We start from the raw sequence: 25,739 nt of genomic DNA on the forward strand, positions 1-25,739 counted from the left end.
ATAGAGCCATTGAGAAACTCCATGTCAAAAAATAAATAAATAAATAAAAAGGCTTATAATTGTTAAAATATGATTAAGAAGAGTTTGGCTTATTAATTTACTAAATGTAATTTTATAATTATTCATTCACACAAATATAGTTCAAAAATTTTGAATATTTTGTTAACCTAATTAATCATTTAACACTGAAATGTTTATGCATAAAAATATACTTCTAGGTATTTTAAAAAATTTAAACACTATCATAATAAACTTGACTTAAATGCATTAGTATGTATATTGTGGGGAGCTGTGTAGACAGAGATAATTATTAGTGCAAATAATATGTTGTGATAGGTATGTGGCAGCTTCTTTGAATTTGACAAATTTTGTAACCAGAAAACAATTTTATTGCAAACTTGACATAAGAAATCCAAGCAGCTAAACAATATATTATTATATACATAGTTTTTAAAATTAAGGTTTACCAAATTGATTGGCAAATACAGAAAATAATCTTTCTCAGTAATAGAGAATAACTGTAAAGAATGCAACCCTTTTCTTTATTTTTCTTACTGACTTTCACAAATACGGTTTTGAAAATCTTGATTACCAAACAATTTCCAAAATAAAGTGCACTCTCGCTTCTTATCTGAAAATACTTCTAAGGAAACCAGAGTAAGAGAAGGAAGAAAAATGATGTAGGAAATAACTCTGGTACCCTCCATACTAGGTGAGATTAAGCTTTCAGTGTTGGGATGTATTGATAACAAAGATATTTTTATATTAATAAATATGCATATATTTATATTTATTATAACATTTATTTTCTATTAGTAAATATTTATGCCCAGTATATTTGTTGGTTTTTCAATATGGAATTTCTTTCATATTCTTAATGTTTAGGCAGAAAACTTAACATAATCCTAGAGAAAATCATCTATAAATTATCTGTAAGTCTCATGGCAAACATTGAAGGTTTTAAAATTTAAATTATTTTGTTTTCACTTCATTTGTTTATTTGAGATGGGATCTTACGCTGTTGCCCAGGCTGGAGTGCAGTGGTGCAGTTACTGCTCACTGTAGCCTTGACCTGCCAAGCTCAAGCAATCTTCTCACTTCAGCCTCCCAAGTAGCTGGGACTACAGGCATGTGCTCCCATGCATGGCTAATTAACAAGAACAACAACAACAAAAATCTTATAGATAAGATCTCCCTGTATTGCCCAGACTAGTCTCGAACTCCTGGGCTCACAAGATCCTCCTGCCTCAGCCTACCAAAGTGCCAGGATTGCAGTTATGAGCCATTACACCCAGCCTGTTTTAATTTTAATTTGATGTAGAATCACTTAATATATTCTCTTCGTCTGTCTTCAGAGTAAGCCACATTGTATAAAGAGAGGAAAAGGTAGCACAATAATGAGATGTTTCCTTATACTTCTGCCTTCCTGTGCCATCCCACCAGTTGGTTTTCTGGTATCTTCTAGCTCTGGCATCATACCTGAGCCGGAGTCAGCCACATACACCCATCACTTCTGTGTGTGTGAACCACCCAAAGTCCCTCCTTCCCACATAGCAGGGATGTCAGTTCAGGAAGGGAAGCCTCGGTGGTACTTGAGGCCATGGTAGGGAGTGGTGCAGTTGGGCAGGCCAGTGGCGTCGGGGAACCTGGATGAGCTTCCCATTGGGCATGACATTCCAGTTAGATATCACCGCCATCACTTTTAACACAGCTACTGCTGGCTCTAGAATTGGATCCAAATAGACAGTTTTGTTATCTTTATATGTCTTTATTCTCTGGAAAAATACATGAGCAAATGACTTGGGCAATGCCCTTTTTCACTGCTTTGCACAGCAATGCTCTCTCCCACGTGAAGATCCTGGGTACTCATGGGTACGGAAATGCATGTACATGTCTTTATTCCATGGCTCCCGGGAGTGGAGGGAGTGTGCCCTCTCCCTCACTTTTAGTTGCTGATGCCCATGGTCAGCTGCTTGTTTTCCTGGTCAGGCTTGGACCACAGTCTCCCAGGCCGACAGGTGAGGAGCTGGGAGGTACCTGCTGTGCTCCACGCAGAGCTTTCTCCTTGATCTCACTCCAGACTCCACTTTGAACCCTGCCTTTAGGGAAAGGAAGGCGGGGGGGATATGCTTCTGCCGAGACCCGCACACTTCCTGCAGAGGCAGATCACACGCCCCAGTCTGCAGAGCTCAGTGAGACGCCACCACTTGGGGAAATGCAAGCTTGCCTTTGATGACGCTATAGGGAGGATAAAGACTTTTTGGAACTAGATAAAGATCAGGCCAGGGGAAATGAGAGAGGAAATTTTGACTCCATTTTTTAGGGTCCTCTTTTTTTCATCTCTAGACTACTCAGTGGGAGGGCAACAGGATTTTGCTTTGAGAGAATTTTGTGTGCTCACAGATAGAATATTATTATCTCATGTGATAATGAGCGTCTGTTTTCCTTCACAGCACTTGGGCTAGTTGAATTTTAAACTTATGTAGTGTTTGTTTAACATCTCTCTTCATCGCTATTCAGTAAGCTTTTTACGAAGGCAACAACACAGTTCACCATGACATATCCAGCCCCAAGCACCCTTCCTGGTACATAATTGGCTCTCAGTAGATACTTTTTGAGTCAGTGATTGAAAAGATTTGTTATTTGAATTTCATAGATAAATCATGGCAAGAATCACTGACTTGCTCTATGTCATAGCGCTATGCAGGGGCATAAAGACTATTGGAATCAGGAGTGTATTCTACCAAGAAAATCACTGCCTCATTTATTGTGCCCTTTAAGAGGTGGGAACTATGGCTTTTTGTTTCATTTTCCCAACAGGAAGGGTGCTACTTGATATATATATATATGTATATAGTGATTATGTAACTACAAGATTCAACTTGAAAAGCAAAAATGCAAAAGGGAAACCTTAACATTATAAGTCCACAGTAAATTAACAGCACGTAGTCACCTGTAAAGGGTTTCAGCCCAACTGTTTCCATGAACTTACTATGAAAGTGCTTTCTGGTTATTCTCCAATGCATCAGTTCATCCACTGTTTATGGTCTAGTGTTTATCATGATCTGAGCTAGACAGTAGGCATTGATGAAAAGAGTTAGTGGCTGGGGTGAGTGGAGACACATTGTCTCCTAGAGGCTGACAGTCTCGTGGGACCCATGTGGTTTGTGAGCAGACCCTGGACCTCTAGAGCCAGAGCAACTGGGGAAGACTTTAAGGAGGCAGTGACATAGAGATCAGTTTTGAAGGAAGAGACACATTTGCCTTGGCAGTAAATAGAAGAAAGGCATGTGAACACTCCCTGAACGTCTGGAAGGGAGGAAAAGTGCACTACTAACAGGAGAAAAAAGGTAGCTTGTTTTGGAGACGGTATGGTTTATGGTCCCGTTAGTATTATTATTATTTGAGACAGAGTCTCTCCCAGTCACCCAAGCAGGAGTGCAATGGCGCAGCCTTGGCTCACTTTAGTCTCTGCTTCCTGGGTTGAAGCAGTTCTCCTGCCTCAGCCTCCTGAATAGCTGGGATTACAGGTGTGTACTACCATGCACGGCTAACTTGTGTTTTTAGTAGAGATGGGGTTTCACCATGTTGGTCAGGTTGGTCTCGAAATCCTGACCTCAGGTGATCCACCCACCTCGGCCTCCCAAAATGCTGATGTTAACAGGCCTGAGCCACCGTGCATGGCCTATGGTCCCATTCTACAGATTGCAAGTTTCAGAGTGTCCCAAGCCCTGACCTCATATAATTTATGGAAATGGAGGCTCCCAGAGATAACTTAACTTCTCCAGACAAATGCAGGTTTGTCTGACTCCAAACCTCACTTAGTAATAATCATGCTATAAAACTTCTGAAATATAGTCTTTCTATATAGTCTCTTCACCTGATGATCCAAATCTCCAGCCAGGTTCAATCCAGTGTTTTTTTCAAATCAATATCCATCTGTGCAGTTTGGCAATGTATCGTATCCTGCCTCCTGGTATATTCTGACTCTTTTTGTTTATCTGTTTGTGTATTTTGGCCTTTTTCCTCCACCTAAATTCTATATCATTTGTGGCAAATCTTTCACAGCCCTCCAAAGTTCAAGCAAGTTGTGAATACTCATCTTACACCTCTTAGATGCTGGTTTGGTTTCAAAGTTCACAGTTTTATTACTTTGATGCAGTATATCCATATTTGAATTAAAGACTGTATTTTAGCTGATTCCATTGATATTTGGACATTTCCTTTTTCATAAATCAAATAATTGTCATTGCAATAACATAAATTTCTTAGGAAAAAAATAAATTGGTTATTGTTGTAGCTCTTCATGTCATTGAATACTAGTAAAATCTGGGAATGCTTCCATAAAACATCACTTATATAATCTTACATTAATTATGTTATCTTACTTCAGGGATAGATCTGTAAAAAATTGATAATGTCTTTGTTTTAAGGGAAGTAGATGGCACTCTTTCAGATGGCTTATAAATAGGGCCTAGCAGTGTGACTTAAAACCAAAAAAAGCAGTTACATGTTTATGAATACTTTCCCCATGATTCATTGTGCTGGACACTTGAATGGGTTATCAGCAGGTCACAGGTGATAACTAAGGATTTTATTTCAGTCATATGAGAATAAATGTATTCTAAAGGGATTTTGAAGACATGGAGAATATATTAAATAAAACAGATAATGTAGCTTAGATGTATAATTCTTTTAAGGTCTTCAGATTTTAGTGTAGTAATTTTGACAAAAACATCATTCGGAAATATTTCACATTTATTTCCCATCAGGGAAAATGTTGGCTAAGGTACTTTGGAGTCAAATATTTAGATTTCTACTTTTTAAAATCAGATGTTATGGCACCTGTTTTTTCTTGGCTTCCTTTGCAGCTCCTTGTGGGTACAATGTAACATCTCAGAACGGCACCATCTACTCCCCCGGCTTTCCTGATGAGTACCCAATCCTCAAGGACTGTATTTGGCTCATCACGGTGCCTCCCGGGCACGGAGTTTACATCAACTTCACGCTCTTGCAGACGGAAGCTGTGAATGATTACATTGCTGTTTGGTATGAGAACCTCTCAAGTCAAAATATCTGTAATTGTGATAAACGATTGTGACTTAGCACACATATGCCATTGATATACAGGGCACATACTTTAGAATAAACCTCTTAGATACTAGAGAAGAAATTCACCAGTGAAATCCAGAGATACAGGGAATCAATTTCACGTAGTACATGTGAGTTTTGCTACATGATAGAAATAGGCAAAATTATGTCTGTGTGTTTGCATCTATCTGCGTGCATGTGTGTAAAGGATGTGTGTTTGTATGTGGATGCGTGTGGGGTTTATATGTGTGTGATGTATGTTTCTATGGGTGTGTCTCTGTGGTGTATGTGACCTGTGTGTCTATGTGTGGCTTATATGTGTTTGTGTATGTGGTTTGGGTATGTGTCATGTATGTTGTGTGTTTGTGTTATGTCTGTGCGGTGTGTGTGGGTTGTGTGTGGTGTGTTTAGTTTGTATGTGTGTGTTCTGTGTGTGTAGAATGTGTGGTTGTTTTGTATGTGTTGTCTGTGTGTGTTGTGTCTGTGTGGTGTTTATGGGGGGTGTGTGTGCCTGTATGGTATTCATGGTGTGTGTGTGGTATGTAGTTTGTGTATGTGTGTTGTGTGTGGTTTGTGTGTGTATTGTGTGTCCGATATGTGTTATGTGTGGTTTGTGTGCATTTGTGTGTCTGTGTGGGTGTATGTGTGTGCATGTGGTGTATATGTGTGCATGTTGTGTGTGTGATGTGTGTGCATGTTGTGTATGTGATGTATGTGAGTGTAGTGTGTGTGTTGTGTGTGTTGTGTGTGGTTTATGTGTGCACATGTGTCTCTGTGTAGGGTGTATGGGGTATGTGTGCATGTTGTGTCTGTGTGGTGTGTGTGGGGGGTGTGTGTGTGCCTGTGTGGTGTTTCTGGGGGATGTGTGTGGTATATAGTATGTGTGTGTGCACGTTGCAGGTCTGTGTGGTGTGTTTGTGTGTGTTGTGTCTGTGTGCATGTAGTGCATCTATGTGTGTGCCGTGTGTGTGTGGTGGTTTGTATGTGCGTGTGCATGTTGCATGTGATACAGTGGCAGTCTTGTGGACGTCCACAGTGGAAGCAGGAGCCGGAGACAGTGGCCAGGACAAGGCAAGCAGGGCCTGGCAGGGCATGAGATGGGCTTTGTTCTCGGGGCAGTAAGGATGCATTTGGGCTCCAAGAGGCAGAGCTCTAAGGCCAGATTTTGGCTGCAGAATGGTGGGCTCATTTTGTGGGAATAAAGTAGCAGAGGGCAAGAAAGGCGGCTGGCTTTGAAGCTGTGGAAATAGTTCAGACATCGAAGATGACAAGGACCAGAACCAGTGGATGTGAGAACGAGGAGAAACAGAATTTGAAATACTAGGTCGACCACATGAAACTGCCACTTCAAAACCAAACCAAGACAAAACAGCACTCTGTGGTCGGCCATGCCCCATAGATTCAGCTCCATATTTAGAAGGTAAAATCCACAGGTGTTGACATTTTTTTCTCGTTTTTTTGAGACGGAGTCTCGCTCTGTCACCCAGGCTGCAGTGCAGTGGCATGATCTTGGCTCACTGCAACCTCCACTTCCCGGGTTCAAGCAATTCTTCTGCCTCAGCCTCCCAAGTAGCTAGGACTACAAATGCATGCCACCACGCATGGCTAATTTTTGTAATTTTAGTACAGACGGGGTTTCACCATGTTGGCCAGGCTGTTCTCAAACTCCTCATCTCAGGTCATCTGCCTACGTTGGCCTCCCAAAGTGCTAGGATTACAGGCATGAGCTACTGTGCCTGGCGAGTGTTGGCATTTGACCATTGCCAAGCGCCCGCAGAAGACTAATGAAAGACAGAGACTGGAGGGTTCCTCAGCTTTGTGGGCATTCAATATCTTGATGTTTCTAAACACAGTATCCAGAGAATGGATGTGTTTTATAGCTTTTTTAAAAAATTTTTAATTCATTAGCCAAAGTTTCCATAAATCTCACTCATAAGTAAGTATACTTAGTCTGCCGCCTCTTTCTGTCTCTCCCAGGGACGGTCCCGATCAGAACTCACCCCAGCTGGGGGTTTTCAGTGGCAACACAGCCCTGGAAACGGCGTACAGCTCCACCAACCAAGTCCTGCTCAAGTTCCACAGTGACTTTTCAAATGGAGGCTTCTTTGTCCTCAATTTCCACGGTCAGTTGACTTTCACTCCCTTAATTAAGACTGAGAATTCCATGCAGTGTGTCCTGCCCTCTTGGCCCATGCCTTGATTCCAGCTGAAGTTTCTTGAGTCAGCCGAGGGTGTATATGATTCTCTTGCATTGGAGGCCAGAGTTTCCTGTGGTCCTTCTTTTGTTTAATGATATCTTTATCATTTCACATGGTATCAAGCTTGGATTTATTCTAAGATAAATGTCTGCTAAGTGAAACTCTGAGACAAAGTCCATTGAAAGAGATTTGGTATCTTTTAGACTACTCATCCCTGTCTCAAGATAAGGTGTTATAGCAAATGCCATATAACTGTAAATAGTGTGAAAGCAAACCTCCAGTAATCCTGGGAATGCACTCTAAACAACATGCAAAATGTCTGTCAGTCCATCTCATCTCACACAAACACTGCCACCCACAGAATTCCTCAGAACAAGGCACAGAGCAGACTTTATCAGATGTAAACATGGACAGGGAGTCAGATCATGATTGTGGAGTCATTATTCTTACAGAATTCCAAACATATATAAAGTGTGTTTATTTTAATACTATTCTGCCAAAAAAAAAAAAAAAATTGTACATGTTTTTCCTTGGACTTTAACTATTTTTTGGCATTAAATAATAACATGAACATTTTAAGTTTGAGAATTTTATAAAACAGTGATTCATGAATATAGACATTTCAGTGCGTGTACTCAAGCATTGTAACAACTGCAAGATGAATTTTTTTAATAGTCGTGTTTATTCACCAAGTGTAATTGCAACTATTATTATTCTTTCCATTAATCATTTAGCATTTCAGCTCAAGAAGTGTCAACCTCCTCCAGCGGTTCCACAGGCAGAAATGCTTACTGAGGATGATGATTTTGAAATAGGTAATATTTTCTCCATTACAATACCATGAACTCAACATGACATTTTTTATACCCACTTCTCATTGTAATTATTATTCAGAGTAGTTAATGAGTAATTTGTCAGGGAAAAAAACTATTATTAAAGTATTGCTGAAAATTTATACAGAGATCATGTATCAACTAGAAAATGTCTGTCCTTCTTCATTATCATGATTTTTTTTTGTTTTGCCTTTTGAATTTTGCTGTCAGTTTGAACATTTTTTTCCTCTACAACATCTGCTAGTTCATATTTTTCAATAAAGTTTTCAGCGACAGACTTGGGTAGGTATTTGCATTTGGTTAGGAGGACATGTTCGTGCACTTGAGAAAAATCTTAATCATTTGAGGCTAAAAGGATGATTACATAACATTGACATTTCATTGAAACTGGGATATACTAAGAGAAAATATTTGTGATATTTAGGAATTCTGCTGTATGATTTTATGTTAATGATCTAATTTATTAAATACTCTAACTGGCAATACTGAGAAAGCAGTGATGGCATATGTTTGTCGTATAATTTCTGTAACCGAGGATTTTTCTGCCCCAGTTCTAAAACTCCACCCAGTGTTTCAGACCACAGGTCAAATCATGTGACCCAGTTTCTGCTGTCCTCACCATGGCTCAGTTAATTGAAACATCATACTAAGTAGGCCATCAGAGGTGAGCTGAATGCTGTAAAGCCGTTCAGTTCCACAGTCTTGCTTAAGTCCTAGTATCTATTTTACTTACCTTGTTTTCATCTGCAATCACTGGGGAAGGGGAAGCAGCATGGATGCACCTGTCAGGGAAGAAAGCTGCCACATCATTTCAGTGCTGCTGTCAATTAAAGGTTAATACAGCGTTTTTATAAAGTCAGAACTTCAAATGGTACTATGTTTACAGGACTAAAAATAAATAGAGACAGTGTTTCTAAAAAGATCTGCAAGTTGATTTACTTCATTAAATAGTCATATATATGTGACACCTTCACACACTCAAATACAGTTTCCTGGTTTGTTGTCTTGACTTTTCCAGGAGACTTTGTGAAGTACCAGTGCCACCCCGGGTACACCTTGGTGGGGACCGACACTCTGACCTGCAAGCTCAGCTCCCAGTTGCAGTTTGAGGGCTCTCCCCCAACATGTGAAGGTATGCACTGTTTGATACTAAAACGACATAAAGTTATTCAACATGGAAAATTGTACTGTTGGATTGATCTGCATCTCTTTGTATAGGTTGAAACTTTATTTAGGAGAGAGTGTCTTACTCTGTCACCCAGGTGGGAGTGCAGTGATGCAATCATGGCTCACCACAGATTGAACCTCCCTGGTCTCCGGTGATCCTCCTACCTCAGCTTCCTGTGTAGCTAGAAATACAGGCATGCACCACCATGCCTGGCTAATTTTAGAATTTTTTTTTTTTTGTACAAATGAGTTTTTGCCATGGTACCCAGGCTGTTCTTGAACTCCTGGACTCAAGAGATCCACCTGCCTCAGCTTCCCAAATTGCTAGGTTTGCAGTAATGATCCATTGCACCCGGCCTGCACTCAGTCTTTATCTGTGCCTTGATCCCATTGCAATGAAACTAACATGATGATGCTTTTTCTTTTAACTAGTCCTAGAAAATAAACCAAAGACATATCAAATAAGAAATCACGTTTTCACAGCAATTTATCATGTAAATGTTCAAAAATGGCAAAGTTGAAATAATTTTAATACCTGAATAATAGAACCCCTGAATATATACCACCTACCTTCCACGATGAAAACTTAAAGAATATTTCCCTTATCACATGCCTATCTGTTATCTTTCTAGACATTTATTAAGCTACACTATGATTCTGATGCATTTTTAGGGCAAATTTTGAGCATCATTTCATTTTGCCATAAATACATCAGCATGCATATAATTAGCTGGTGTTTAATATTTTGATGTAAACTTATAAACAATGAAATGTGCACATCTCATGTTTTTCTCACATGTGTTTAACATATGTAGACCATGTGCAACAAAATAGACAATATACAACGACAGAACAAGATACCAAGGCTGAATCTGTTGATTTAATCTCTTAGAAGACAGGTAGATTACTTTTAAAATATTGTTTCATAAACATAACTTTCAAGTACCATTGAATAAAAAAGACTTGAAAAACTGTGCATAAGCCGAAATGCTCAAGTAAGCCAGAAGCATCATTAGTTCACCTATCAAAAAGCTTTCCAAATTAGAATAGTTTTTTTATGACTTCAAAATCATCATGAAGTGCAGATGTAGTGCTTTTGAGCAATGTGACTCTTTCAAGGAATCTAACTATTGTCATTCCTTAGGGCAAGTGACGCAGCTGAAAGGGCCCAGGATTCAGGAAGGCAGGAACTGGAGCTGGAGCCACTCAGTCAGGCAGCTCTGAGTAACTTACTCTTCCTGCATTGTGCACGGAGAGGATGATTTATCTCCTGTATTTTGGGGCTATTGCAAAGACTCTGAATATTAAATGAATTCATCTTTGTAGGTGTTTTGTAATGTTCATTGCCTTCCCTGTAAAAGGAAGCTTTCTTTGCATTGCACAAGTATCGGCTTTGCAGTGGTTTTCCAGGTGCTCACAGCTGTGAATGGATCTTCCTCAAAGGTTTCATAACTGGCCCGGCGCAGTGGCTCACGCCTATAACCCCAGCACTTTGGGAGGCCACAGCGGGCAAATGACCTGAGATTGGGATTTTGAGACCAGCCTGACCAACATAAAGAAACCCCGTTTCTCCTAAAAATACAAAATTAACCAGGTGTGGTGGTGCATGCCTACTTGGGAGGCCGAGGCAGGACAATTGCTTGAACCAGGGAGGTAGAGGTTGCAGTGAGCCGAGATCACACCATGTACTTCAGCCTGGGCAACAAGAGTGAAACTCCATCTTGAAAAAACAAGTCTGATAACTTTGTGCATTCTCTTTCTGGAATGAGGCAGTATCCAAGGAACCCTGAAAGAGAGAAACAATTTTCTATATCTGAAGAAAAGTTGGCATACATTTTGGAATGAATTATTACTAAATATCCATAATAACAGATTTTTTTTTAAAAACTATTAACATTAAAGTTGTATCTACATGAGAGCCAGTGGGTACAGGAAACCGCTACTCGGGCAAAGGAGCACACCCTTAGCCTGCTATTTAGACACTTAGCAGACCACTGGCTCTGGAAGTCACTGAAATCTGTGCCTGTAGGCTGCCCCACTTAGAAGTGGGTGTTGCACTGGGTGCAAAGTCAGTAGACCAAAGTCATTATGTTCTCAGAAAAAAACCAGCATCTGTAGCATACTCCAGGAACAACAACAGTCTATTTCTGGATTATTTCCTTAAGGTGGGGCGATATAAAAAGTGTTCACCTTCTGCCATTCTATATAAAAGTGAACTCAGGAATACCCTCACATTTTTTAAGGTACATTTTAATCTCAACAAACAAAGCCTCAAGTTTCTCAGAATAGAAGACCTTAAGCAAAGGTGATCTTAGCTGGAAAGAGAAGAAAGGCATATAGATGTATGTATCAAATGTACTGCCCTAAAAACAGGCGATTTTATTAGGTCATCCTCTCCAGATTAACCTGGTTCTTAGTTAAATGATGTTTAATTTATGACAAGCCAAGAACAGAGCATAGTCATGCATTGCTTGTTGTTTTGATCCATGACAGGCCGTGTATAAACGTAGTCCTGCAAGGTTATAATGAAGCTGAAAATTCCTATCACCGAATGATGTCTAGCAGTCACAATGCTATGGGGCAATGCATGACCTTTCCTGTGTTTAGACATGTTTAGATACATAAATACTTACCATTGTGTTCCAGGGGTCTACGGACTTCAGTACAGTCACATGCTGTGCAGGTGTGTAGTCTAGGAGCAATATGGCTTAATTATATAGCAGGCTGTACCATCTGCGTGTGCGTAAGTGTTCCCACACCAAACTGAGGGTCAGGCCGCTATTTCTGTGGCCCAATAATGAGATGCAGATGAACTGGAGAGGAAGAGAGGTTTTATTTCTATAACTGGTTACAGGGAGAAGGCCTAGAAATAATCACCAGACCAACTCAAAATTACCAACTATTTAGAGTTTATACACTTTCTGAGCTATATGTCTATGTGAAAGTGTGCATTTATTTAAAGACATAAGTGATTAACTTTTTTAGACTCTCTAACTAAGATCTGAGTTCTATAGATCTTCCTCTGGAGCCTCAGTAAGTTTAGTTAATCTAAATGGGTCCAGGTACTGGAGTGATTAGCCTATTCTTCTCTCCTGCTAAATCAAAAAGATTCGGGGAGTTGATTTAGACCCCAGTAAGTTTGTGAAGGCCTGGCAAGTTTCTTTAGACCCCCAATAAAATTTGTTTAATCCTAAAAGGATCGTGTTAGTAATTCCTTTGTTACCTTGTCATGCTTCAAGTCCCAGAAGAACCCTCAGAAAAACTCTGGGTGGCTGTTTGGTACATTCCGGGCTTTGTATGAAGGCACTGGCTCTTTCAGCTTTTCATTTTTAGCGGACCCACTCTGTCAGTACTGAAACAGTTGTTATGGAGGCCTGCGTTAGTGAGATCAGCCTGCCATAGAGTGCATGCTGTTATCTTTGCATGACGACAAAACCCCCTAAAGACGCATTTCTCACAGCCTGTGCCCATCTTTAACACGTGTCTAAATGTGTTAAACAAACATGATTTGACACATGTCTAAATCAATGCCACATGAGCATTCTCTAAATTTCCTCAGTTGTCACAGACGTTTACAGGGAGCATTCTACAGACAAAATTCACCAACTTTTACTATGCAGAAGATTCCCACACCCTACACCACTCCTTGGGAGCCACACAGGATAACCAGCTTCTCTTCTCTTTCAAGTCAGAAGTAAATTTACTTAAAACAAACGGAGAGTGATCTTAACTGTCATTCTCTAAACAACTCATCATTTAAACACAGGAAATGGGACCCCACATGTCTTTTACCAAATCCTTAATCACTGAAGCACTAAATTATTATCTTTCTTGAAGTACTTTTCTACTATTTGATTGATTCGATTGTGCTCAAGTGGGGGCCCATCTCCCAGTAAACTCATCGTGAAAAATTATATTAGCTATTAGTCTGTCTTCTTCATACGTCATAACCACACTTTTAGAACTTTGAAAACTGTCACCATTATCACTTTGGGAGGCCAAGGTGGGTGGATCACCTGAGGTCAGGATTTTGAGACCAGCCTGGCCAACATGGTGAAACCCTGTCTCTACTAAAAATACAAAAAATTAGCCAGATGTGGTGGCGGGTGCCTGTAATCCCAGCTACTTGGGAGGCTAAGGCTGGAGAATCACTTGATCCTGCGATGCAGAGGTTGCAGTTAGCTGAGATCACACTAGTGCACTTCAGCCTGTGCAACAGAGCAAGCCTTTGTCTAAAAAAAAAAAATAGAGAAAAAAGAAAATTATCACCAATTTTAGGGAAGCAAGGAGAGTGTTAAAACATGTGCTCTGAATGAAGAGACCCCCCTAAACAGGCTTTGTGTGAGCAATATGGCTGTTTATTCACCTGGGCACAAGTGGGCTGAGTCCAAAAAGAGAGTCAGCCAAGGGCGGTGAGATAGGAGTTGATTTTATAGGTTTGCGGTAGGCAGTGGAGAGTTACAGAAGTCATAGTTCAATGCAGTTTGTGCAAGCTGGGAAAGGGTTGTAGGGTTTGGAGTCATGAGGTTGACAAAGGTCGGTTGCAAAGTCCAGTTGCCCTATCAGTAGAGGCAGGAATAAGGAACAAGAGAAGAATGCTTCAAGTTAGTTAAGCACCGCAGGGGTTAATCGTTCTTCCCCATTTCGTGGTCTTCCACTTACTTCAGACTTTCTAGTTCCAGGAACTCTTCTGGACTGTACATGCAGGTCAGAGGTTACCATGGTGTAGTAGTCCATGGTGCAGTCGGTCAGCGTAAAAGACCTTACAGAGAGGAGGAGAGTGCATTGTTCTTTGAAAGTCAACATTACATGAAGATATCACTGTGCTAGACACTTACCTTAATGTAGAAAACCCCGTGTAAGAGACATCACAGAAGAGGCTTCTCTCCTGTTAAGGAAAGAAAAGTATTTCAGAAAGTGAAGAGAATTAAAACAAAGATTTGGAAACACTAAGGAGGGTGTGGCATCCGGGAAAACATGACTTCCTACTGCTTGCTCTTAGGGTGTTTTTTTGGGGAAGAGGCAGTAAATTAGCCAGGAAACCTAAAGTAGGGCCCAATTTTAAAGGTCTTCAAAGTCATGTTTCTTCATCCTGTGGACCATAGGGGACCTTTCAGTAGTTTTTAGAATATTCATTTCTTTAAAAAAAATAAAAATATACATTTTCAGTGAACATTAAGGAGATTCGGTGATCTTTTGATAATGACCATTCCAGAAAGTACCAGACAGAGGTGATACATCAACAGCCACTGCCCAGCTCCAGCCTCCTTCTGTGTGTGGGGGATAACAGCAGGCATCACGAGGGCCCTGGGGACACCCTTTCCCCTCTTTCATAGAGTACTCAGCTTCTCCAATTCTGTCATACCTACAGCTGCTTTAAGAATTAATCTTAGTGACTTATAAATCCCAATGTATATTATTAATCTTAGAGTACAAATCCTCATCTCCTGTGACTTTTGCTGAAGGCCTGTGAGCTGCATTAAATAAGATGCTTTGGGTTTTAAGCCCCACATTTTATTTTTCTTTAAAAAAAAAGCTAGAGCACTAACATTGTGCAGAAGGGTGATAGCTCAAAGTGAAGGTAATGTCTGAGAGAGGAAAACTTTTGGGTGTGTTTTTGACAGGAGCACCAAGCAGGTGTCGTGCTATGGCGAGAGGTTTCCCAGTTTCCCAAGTGGAGACACAGTTGTTTTCTGATGTGTGATTGCTACTAAGAAGTAAGCATCTCAGCTATAGGACCACACTACAGTCACTTTAATCCCTTCTACTCCAAGTGGATATTGCTCCAAGCAACAGTTTATGGCACTGAGCAGAAGGAGTGTTCCATAGAAAGAGCAGAACGCAACAGAACAAAGAAAACCACTTTAAGCTCATGGGCAGACACATCCAAATGCCTCTTAGGCTCAGCTCGGTGGAAGCTGAGGTGGGAGAATCACTTGAGCCCAGGAGTTGGAGATCAGCCTGGGCAACATGGCAAAACACCATTTCTGAAATAAAAATACAGCAATTCGCCGGGAGTGGTGGTGTGCACCTGTAGTCCCAGCTACTTGGGCAGCTGAGGTGAGAGGATCACTCGAGCCTGAGAGGTCAAGGCTGTAGTGAGCTGTGACTGTGCTACTGCCCTCCAGCCTGGCTTGGGTGACAGAGTGAGACCCTGTCTCAAACAAACAAATTAAAAAATAAAACAAAACAAAATCCCCAAACACCAAAAAAAAAAGAAAATGAATTTTGAGAACAATATATATGTCTGAAAAAAAAGTATTACTAAGTGTTATAAGAAAAATGATACAAATTCTCTACAAATTATCTCCTACGTCTTTCGGTCGGAGAGAATTGTAGAAACTGACAGTCCTCTGTAAACTAGTGGGAATTATATAACTAGTTGCTTATATTTTCATTTTGTCTTCCCTAAGAAACAGTCAGCATTTCAAATATGAAAGGCATAAGAATGGTGACGCTTAAAATGCTACTTCTGGGTTAGAATCACTGCATTGGTGTCAAACCACAGGATGTGTGAATCGTTTTTCAGGTGGATTTTAGCAACTCCGTAGAAGGTTTTTTGCTTCCAGTTGCCCTGAAGTTCCAATGTCATCTAATAACTACAGCTGCAGTTACAAAGTCTCAGTTCTCATAAAAATAGAGGGTAGAGAGATTGGCTAAATATTTTTCAAGTGTAATCTCACAAACTGAAACGTCCTCTGGTAGCATTTCTGTGTTAAGAAAAGGTAGGCATGTGGTATAATCATCCCTAGTCCTCATAATAGTTTCTGCCCACATAGTGCTTTAGATTAAAAAAAAAAAACAAAACAAAAAAAAAAAAACATTTGCATATATTGGCTCTAATTAGAACCCTGGGGAGGAGCTATTATTACCCTCTGCTTATGGCAGAGCGAAGAAAAGCCCTGGCTCTTATTGCAAAGTCAAGGCAGGTCTGTGGAGCTTCTAAAACTTGAGGCCCTGGCCTGCACAGATATACATAGGCACAAACTCTAATTTCACTTTGTTTTTCTTATTTAAAATATTACATTAACTTTGGGCATAGCGTATTTTACAAAGTTATTTGATCACCATCTCAGAATAAAATTATACCTTTAACTCATTTGTTTCAATCATTGTGAATATTTTAATTGTAAATATATAAAATTGTCATAAATATTTTAAGTATTAAAATATTTTAAATGTTTTTAAAATCTCACCTAAACTACATGTTATTAAAAGAGTTCTATGACATGTTTTATTATCCATGGTTTCATATCTAAACATATTCTAAGTTTTGAAATATATCTTAATTAGAATGCTAAGATAGATGGAAGAAAATAGGAAATAAATTACTTTTTAAAAGGCAGTTACTTGAATAAAAACATATAAGCTTTGCTCATCTGTTTGAGAAGTGTCTATCTTGAAATGTATGTATATATAGCATATATTTAACTAATTAAAAGGCAGTAACTCAATAAATTTAACAAAAGTTATTTTGCATTAAGGAAAATATGATTATTGAACTCTCAACACTCTGCAAGTAATTTTGCTCTGCCTCTTCTATTCATGAACTGTTACCAGTAAAATAAATATTTTTCCCTCAATAGTTTTATACACAAACTGTTTCTGGAAGATAGTTTAGTTTAGTGATGAGAGAAATTACTAATTAGGGGACTCTGGTGACTTTGTTTTGCATGTCTAGGTCTCTGCTGATTATTTTTATGTTGATTAACCTGGAAGTAGTTGAATAACAATTTTTTTTTAAAAGCAGGAGGAGAAAAGATATGATGCTTCCATAGTATCTCCATGATGCATTCACGATTAATTCATCCCTTAGAAATCAGGGCTCCTGCGGAGGTATCTCAGGTGGGATTGAGGCCAGGTCTCTAATTCTTTCTCTTCCCAGGGTCCCAAGCAATCACACAGAATGTTTAAATATTACTGTGCAAAGTACAGTAGTACCCCCACTCCCAATCCAAGGTTTCCCTTTCTGCAGTTTCAGTTGCCTGTGATCGAGCACAGTCTGACAATATTAAATGAAAATTTCCAGAAATAAACAATACATTTTAAATTTTGCACTATGCTGAATAGCCTGATGAAACCTGTCATCATCGCTGGGTTATGTCTCACCCAGGACATGTATCCCGCCTTTGTCCAGAGTGTCCACTGCCCTTTAAAATGTGATTGCACCAGAAACAACATAAAATATATAGGATTCTGGGCTATCTGCAGCATCAGGCATCACTGGAGTTCTTGGAATGTATCCCCGAGAATATATTTAACACCAAAATAAATACGAGTTTCCTTTTCTTATTGCGTGACATTTCAACATATTTCTGTAATGCTGTATTGAAATGGTGAGGTTCTTCTTTATAGTTCAGTTAGGAAAACTTGCATTGTATAATGAAATCCATGATGCAACTGCCCCAAATTAAGGTGTGGGGGAGACACAGGGGCCAAAGGAGTGTGCAGGCTGAGTGAAGAGAACTGCAAGAGAAAGACGTACAATTCTCATGATTATTCAATGTTGCTCTCCCTCTGTGTTTGCATCTGGCATTAAATTTGGCCAGAGCTCAATAAGATTGCTTTTTCCTTTCATTGGCTTATTTATACAGGGATAGAAACTATCCTATTGAAGTTGGAATCATTTTATTAAAACAAACCTTTGCTGGTACTTTTCTCTGCAGCACAATGCCCAGCAAATGAAGTCCGGACAGGATCATCAGGAGTAATTCTCAGTCCCGGGTATCCGGGTAATTATTTTAACTCCCAGACATGCTCTTGGAGTATTAAAGTGGAACCAAACTATAACATTACCATCTTTGTGGACACTTTTCAAAGTGAAAAGCAATTTGATGCACTGGAAGTGTTTGATGGTAAGTTTCTTTAATCTTTGTATACCAGTGTCCTCTGTGTTACTACTGAAAGCACTATTACAATGTTTTAGTAATGCAGACTTGAATATATATCTTTAGTTAAGTTATGTTTTTCCAAAGCAAAAATAAATACATAAATAAACTACTTTGGGGTTGTACATTCTGAGATCAAGTGGTCTCTAAAACATTACCATACAATTATTGTACTGTATTAGTCTATTTTCATGCTGCTGTTAAAGCCATACCCAAGGCTAGGAAGAAAAAGAGATTGAATAGATTTACAGTTCCACGTGGCCGGGGAGACCTCACAATCATGGCGGAAGGCAAGGAGGAGCTAGTCACATTTTACATGGATGGTGGCAGGCATGAGAGAGAGAGCTTGTTCAGGATATTAGCCCATTTTTAAAACCATCAGATCTTCTGGGACTTATTCACTATCAGGAGAACAGCATGGATAACACGCCCCCACTCATGATTCAATTACCCCCATCAGGTTTCTCCCATGTCATGTGGGAATTGTGGGAGCTACAGTTCAAGATGAGATTTGGGAGGGGACACAGCCTAGCTATGTAATTGTTAACATTGCGAGTTTTCAAACAATTAGAATGTTTAGTAACACACTCTGAAAATGTACGTAATTTTCTTTAGCAGTTATTTAATTCCTTAACGCAGTGATTTAGAGCAAAGGATCTCAACAATTCTTTCTTTCTCTTCTATATATAATGTCAGTTCACAAGGTATTTTAGGAAACTTAGGCCTAGAGATATTTTAATCATCTAAATAATTATTTTACTAGAGATACGTAAAAATAATGGCTCATGGCAAGTTCTAGATGATAAATGCTACAGAAGTTTTTAAAGTATGATTCTTTAAAATAGTGAAATATCGTTAACTGAACACATGCTAGTACTGCTTTCAACAATACTCTTAGGATTTTTATACAATTTGAATGAAAATTTTAATATAGTAGTGATATGATTAAAAGTAATATGTCGTTGAATTGTCAATTTGGAATGGAGGGAATATTAATATTTCTCTTTGTGTGAAACCATCATCATAGCCCAGAAAATTAGACCAGATACAATTATGGCTGCACATAATAACAGGGTTTTCACGTATTTTGGCAGATTTGTCATTGAGTTCAGATAAATAACAATTCAGTGAAAAAATAAATTATTCTAATTGACTTGATGTGTGTTTGTATTCACTTGACTGAGTCTATGAATCATATTGCTTAGGGGGGTAGACATCACTGAATCAGTTTATGTATTTTCAAAAATGAGTTAATAAATTGGAAATTAAACTTACATTTTTATATAGAGAGAGGACTAGAGAGCAGTATTTTCATTTTCAGAGCATGGCTTTTTTAATGTGTATGTTAAAACAAACATGCATTATTTACAATTTTTCCCTTGATCTTTAGAGAGAAGGAGCTCATTAGGCAAGTGTAAAAATGAGGCTTCTTATGTTGAGGGAAAAGGGAGGCAAACTCTGCTGAAGACCTGTTAGTTATTCGACAAAAATTGAACTGTAGAGCGTCTGACCTCACAGGCAGTGGATCTGTGTGTTTGCATATATAGAGACATATATGTTCCTACAAAGGACATATTTAATTAATTGTATTGAAATAATTATTTTAAACTTATGCATATTCTTTTGTTTCACAGTAGTTGAATTGAAATATAGCTGTCCACACTTTTAAGTCTCTTACTCTCAGGAGCAAAATATTTCTCAATAATGTATGCACTAATGACCACAATCTGACCGCCTCCTAATTTGGACAGATCATGCTGCGATAAACAACAGGCAAAATAGACATTACAGACATTAACATAATATTTGCTGTCAAAATTATCAGAGACCAATGACTAGAATTGTTCTGATCTTAAAGTTTTTTTCCTACAAAGTGAAAGGTCAGAGTTTTATATGAATATTTTTTTAAGCAATGACATTTTTGTTGCAGTAAATGTCATGCTCATATATCTCCCTCCGTCTCTCTCTCTCTCTCTCTCTCTTTTATAGTTCATGTGTTGACTGAGAAACATTGACTATATTGATTTTAACTTCATTATCTCAAGAGTATTTTACTCTCTATGGCTTAAGTAGTGGATACCCCATAAAGCTTTAAAAAAAACAGTGTTTTAATCATTATGGAACTCAGTTGAGAAGACTGTCAAAATTACAGTGTACACTGGTGGAATACTTAGTTTCTATTTTGTAACAGAAATAGGTGCATTCCTTTAGTGCTCTGCTGGTTTTCTACACATGCCAATTTGAATATGTGATGCTGGATTAGGAATACTGAAAACTGGCCTGGCTTGGTGGGTCAGGCCTGTAATCCCAGAATTTTGGGAGGCTGAGGTGGGTGGATCACCTGAGGTCAGGAGTTCAAGACCAGCCTGACCAATATGACAAAACACCATCTCTACTAAAAATACAAAACTTAGCTAGGTGCAGTGGCTGGTGCCTGTAATCCCAGCTACTTGGGAGGCTGAGGCAGGAGAATCACTTGAATATGGAAGGCAGAGGTTGCAGTGAGCTGAGATTGTGCCATTGCACTCCAGCCTGAGAGATAGAGCAAGACTCCATCTCAAAAAAAAAAAAAAAAAAAAAAAAAATTACCTAAAACTTTACTCTTGAGTCCTGTCATTAAAAATGACATTTAAAAATACAAAGTCAGGTTAATTAATTTCCCGGTGGCATTTTATCTCAAAATACACATTATCCTTTTAAACAACGACAAGCAAGCCAACACACCAAACATGCTTCTGTCTTTGATTATGAAACACAGGCCACTCTTTTGCATCTTCCAGGAAACATAGCCATGAGATTTTTCACAAAGAAAACTCTTAATATCATTTCTTCTCATCTTACTTCACTCTGACCAAAGTCAGGATTGCCCAGATTATTTAATATGCTAGTTTTGGGTTGTGGTTTTTTGTCTGTTTGTTTCATATTTCTTTATGAGGGCTGCCAAGACAAAGTGCCATAAATTGAGTGGCTTCACAGAAGTTTTTTTTTTTTTTAAGACAAAATTTTGCTGTTGTTGCTCAGGCTGGAAGGCTATGGTGCAACCTCAGCTCACCGCAACCTCCACCTCCCGGGTTCAAGCCACCTCCTGCCTCAGCCTCCCGAGTAGCTAGGATTACAGGCTCCCGCCACCACACCCAGCTAATTTTTGTATTTTTAATAGAGATGGGGTTTCATCATGTTGGCCAGGCTGGTTTTGAACTTCTGACCTCACATGATCCACCTGCCTCGACCTCCCGAAGTGCTGGGAGCCACCATGCCTGGCCTCAGTAGAAATGTATATTCTCACAGTTCTGGATACTGAACTTTTAAGCTCAAAGGGTCACCAGGGTAAGACTCTTTTCCAAGCCTCTCTCCATGGCTGGCAGATGTGGTCCTCCCTTACGATGTGCCTGTATCTTAATCTCCTTTTCTTAGAAGGATACCACTTACATTGGATTAGGACCCACCCATACCACCTCAACTAACCTCAATTATGTCTTCAGGCACCCTCCCTCTCTCTCCTTAAAGTCGCATTTCCAAGTCCTGAGCTTTAGGACTTCCACATGTAAATTTGTGGGGGACACAGTCTAGCCCATAACACTCTTATCTGAAAACAAGTCATGAGAGCTGCTCTGATTGGGAGTTACACAGTGAACTAAGCGTGGTTTCTGAATATCTTTGCACAAATAAAAGTTAATGTATAACAACAAAGATAGGTGTCACTTTACTTCATAGCATTTGTATTATGAACGGCAATGAGAGCCGCAATTCTTTCAGGCTGTCACATGCTCCCTAGGAGTGAACTGTGAAGTGCAAGCCAGGTGACTCCTCACTGTGTTTCCTTTTCTGACCTGTACAGTCAGTATTAACTTTGCTGTCTTAATGTCACTAAAACAATTTCAAACATCATAGACAGAAAGGTAAAAAAGGAAAAACAATAGATATGAATTTCAGGGTTTTGTCAGATTTACTTTAGGGCCTTATCTTAGAAAGAAGCAGTGTATACAGGTAAATTCAGAAGCTTTACCCATATCCAATTCCACTGGCACCTCTCTTAGAGGAAGTATTTTGAAGTGGGAGTTGTATGGGTCATGGTTATGCATGTTTGATAATTATTTCTCAGTCAATCATCTACATAAACACATTTTATAGATAGCATATTTCTTTTTATATGATCATCATATTTATCTGTAAATATATATTTTTAGTAATCTGCTATATTAAGACTTATATGGATATATGTATATCTAGTTTGTTAATTTTAATGCTGTATGGAGCTAATTCTTTTTCACGGAATCTTCAATTCTTTTTTTAAAACTCCAAGCTACTAGTTTGGATCCAAAATTTACCATGAGAAATAGTGCTAGAATACGCATTTTCTCTACTTGTGCGCAAGTGCTAGGGTTTATAGAAATATAATTAAACCTTCAATTTGACTGGCTATTACCAAATAAATCTCCAAAGTGATTCTACTACTTTCTGCTTCTACTAGTATCACATGAAAGTTTATATTTTCCTGTTTAAGTACAATATTGTAAATACTAACAATACATATTACTTTTTTTTTCAGTTACTGATTTTTTATAGATAAAGTTCATTTAAGTATGATGCCATTAATAGCATATGCACCTGAAATTGGTTTTGTACATTATTGTGATTTTTATCAGAAAATTTATCTGTTGCTATAGTCATTTGGAATGCACTTTGCAAATAATAATACCTGTGTATTGCACACGTAGACTCCAGTGTAATCAAAAGCTAAACCTTGTATGCAATTTTAGGTGTTCACTCATCTCTGAACATTTTTGTTTTTCTGCTTCACTTAGGTTCTTCTGGGCAAAGTCCTCTGCTAGTAGTTTTAAGTGGGAATCATACTGAACAATCAAATTTTACGAGCAGGAGTAATCAGTTATATCTCCGCTGGTCCACTGACCATGCCACCAGTAAGAAAGGATTCAAGATTCGCTATGCAGGTAAGTAAATGAGGTTTAGATTTTATATGAAAGTATTTTAAAACAGGTGATCTTCACTGAATAAAACCATTTAAGTAGAGATTTACAATATAATCCTAATTCTTAAAGATTAATAATTAATTCCAATAGAAATAATATGATGGGGAATTATTCTGAATGATCCCTGTAAACTACATTAAGAAATTTGTTGCTTAATATTTAAAATTTTATTTTTAAAATTACAAACTGTTGAAATTCATTGCAGTTTGTAATTGTATAATTAGAAAGAAATTGTATTGTATAATTAGAAAGAAATTGTATTGTAACAGAAAGTAAAGACACTTCCCAAAAGATAAACTAATAGAATCAAAATTAATTTTAAAATATGTTTAAATGGTAAGGAAACAGGAAAAGATAATTATATTTCTATTAATTGTATAAGTGATGATAGTCTCTTATTAATAGTTATGTCTTTGTATCTATCTGCAAGTCTCTTTATGTATGATTCACACCACATATGTGTGCATATATATATTTGTACAAATAAAAATATAAGTAACATATATTTATCATATATATTTCCTTATTAAAATGTAAATTATTTTGTCCTTTATATACTTTAATCATTCTCTGCTAGCAGTGATTTATATTAATGAAATCAATTAATAACAAATTGATCAAATTAGTCAGTACATTTATTAAACATTAAATCCCCTATGTAATAATTAATATGATCTGTCCCACACCATTCTTTCAACTATCCTACAGAAGCAGTAGGCAGACTCTTAATTCCTAAGCATATTTCAGTTACTAAGCAGAATATCTAAACTTTTCTCAAAATCTCACTCAGCATTACCCTTGACAACTCTCCAGTTATGTTTTCCTGTGAAAAATGCTCATCGTTTGTGGGAAGTGGACAGTGTGTGTTGACACAGGATCATTTATTACTGTGTTGGTGTTTTATGTCTTTAGGGACTAGGAGCATGCAAAGGGAAAATTTGCTCTGTCTGGTTAGTAGACATCATAACATGGTAAAAAGCATCAAGATTTTGAAAGGCCCTTGATGTGTGGACAACAGGCATGAAATTCAGACATTCTTACTCTGGAAAGTTTAATAAAATATATTCAGACCTTTGTTACAAAGACATCAGTTGCAGTGATGGAATTTATAGTTAGCAAATTCCTTGTTCCAAAAAGCAGATAGACTCTTAAAATTGAGTTTTTCCAATGTGCAAACATGGTCAGCACGGAGAAAATAATGATGAACATAATTTATGTTGTTTTATGCACACAGAAATTCTTAGTAGCCTGGTGATATGATTAAACCTTCAGTTGTGAGAACAATGATCTCTATGTCTTTCAAAAGGTATTTTCATTTGTTGTCATACAACAAGAAGAGCCTCATTGTTAAACTGTATTGGGAGAAGAAGACTATACAATTTTATGTTGTTTCAGGGGGAGAGAGAGAGCAAGGGAGGGAGAGAAGAAGGGAGAGAGAGAGAGAGAGAGAGAGAGAGAGAGAGAGAGAAAGACATGTGTTGTATGTGAATATAAAAAAATGTCTTCTCTCTCTATCTTACAGCTTTTTACTTGGAATTGGTGACTCAGCGATATCTGCTAGCTCATCACCAGTAATTTTTGAGCTCTGACTAAACAAAAGTGTCCCTAAATTATTAAGATGTGGGCAGGGAAACTCTAGCCCATAATAAGGTCACATGGCCACACAGTGCATCTCCAGCATGTATTTGCTGTATGCACGTGAACTCTTGATCATTCAGGCACAAAAGCAATATAATGGATCACCATAATTGAAATCTGAGTTAAGAAAAGACAAAGAAATGCCTGTTGAACAATGGTTCTGGGTAATTCCATAAACTGTGCAGGCTGAGTTAACAGTGTCCCTTTGGTGCTATGAGAAGCAAATGTAAGCTTCCGTATTGCGAGGGTCAGAAATACAGACTGGTTTGGCATTCACCCTGAAATTCCAGTATATCCGCCTCTCCCAGTCTTCTCTCCCCCTGGATACCCATTTGACTTTTCATTCTGTACCCTGGGTTTTCCAAGGCTCCACCAGCAGAGTGGAAGGACTGGGCCTTGCTCCTCTGAATTCCTCTTAGAGTAGCCAGGCATGGAGCCGGCATGGCCAGTGCTCCAGTCTCTTTGTGTTCTGTGTGATGATTTCTCCTGTGGGGCCCTTCATGCCTTATTCTAGGTGAGTTAGGAAAGAACGAGTATTTTGAGAGCCTTGCAATAGAAGAAACACAGTAAAAGAAAATGAACTCTTAGTGGAATCTGTAGAGTTAGATGATTATCCTGCAAATTACAAAATTATATCCCTTAACAGATGTAGGTGTGTCATAAGGCACAGGTGACATCCAAGAAACTTCATGGTCTCACTGCCTCCCACAGACTTTAACTTATCTGTGACTTTGGAGAGGAGTCTACAGTCTGAATGTTGTATTTTTTAATTACTTTTTTTTTTTTTTTTAACTAGCACAGTGCTTCTAAGTCATTTGTATTTAGGGTGCCTGACTGTACTCATACTTTGTCTAAACAAAGTATTTTGGTTCATTCAAAACTGAGAAGAATTTGGTCTAGAAAATGGTGTGGCCAACAGAGCAGTGAGTCAGG

General features: G+C 38.5%; 1 protein-coding gene across 3 annotated transcripts in view; it reads left to right on the forward strand.

Annotated features, from left to right (window-relative positions):
- The window catches only part of CSMD1 (CUB and Sushi multiple domains 1), a 2,098,967-nt gene that overhangs the window by 1,859,060 nt on the left and 214,168 nt on the right, over nucleotides 1-25,739 (forward strand). For all 3 annotated transcript variants that reach the window (XM_003940706.3, XM_074384178.1, XM_074384179.1), the window contains 6 exons: nucleotides 4,872-5,049; nucleotides 7,069-7,214; nucleotides 8,024-8,104; nucleotides 9,141-9,254; nucleotides 17,956-18,144; nucleotides 22,983-23,129. In XM_003940706.3, the coding sequence (XP_003940755.2) occupies nucleotides 4,872-5,049; nucleotides 7,069-7,214; nucleotides 8,024-8,104; nucleotides 9,141-9,254; nucleotides 17,956-18,144; nucleotides 22,983-23,129 (855 nt within the window). The remainder of the gene's footprint in view (nucleotides 1-4,871; nucleotides 5,050-7,068; nucleotides 7,215-8,023; nucleotides 8,105-9,140; nucleotides 9,255-17,955; nucleotides 18,145-22,982; nucleotides 23,130-25,739) is intronic.

Source organism: Saimiri boliviensis, chromosome 13, assembly GCF_048565385.1.
Source record: "Saimiri boliviensis isolate mSaiBol1 chromosome 13, mSaiBol1.pri, whole genome shotgun sequence".
Lineage (NCBI taxonomy): Eukaryota > Metazoa > Chordata > Mammalia > Primates > Cebidae > Saimiri > Saimiri boliviensis.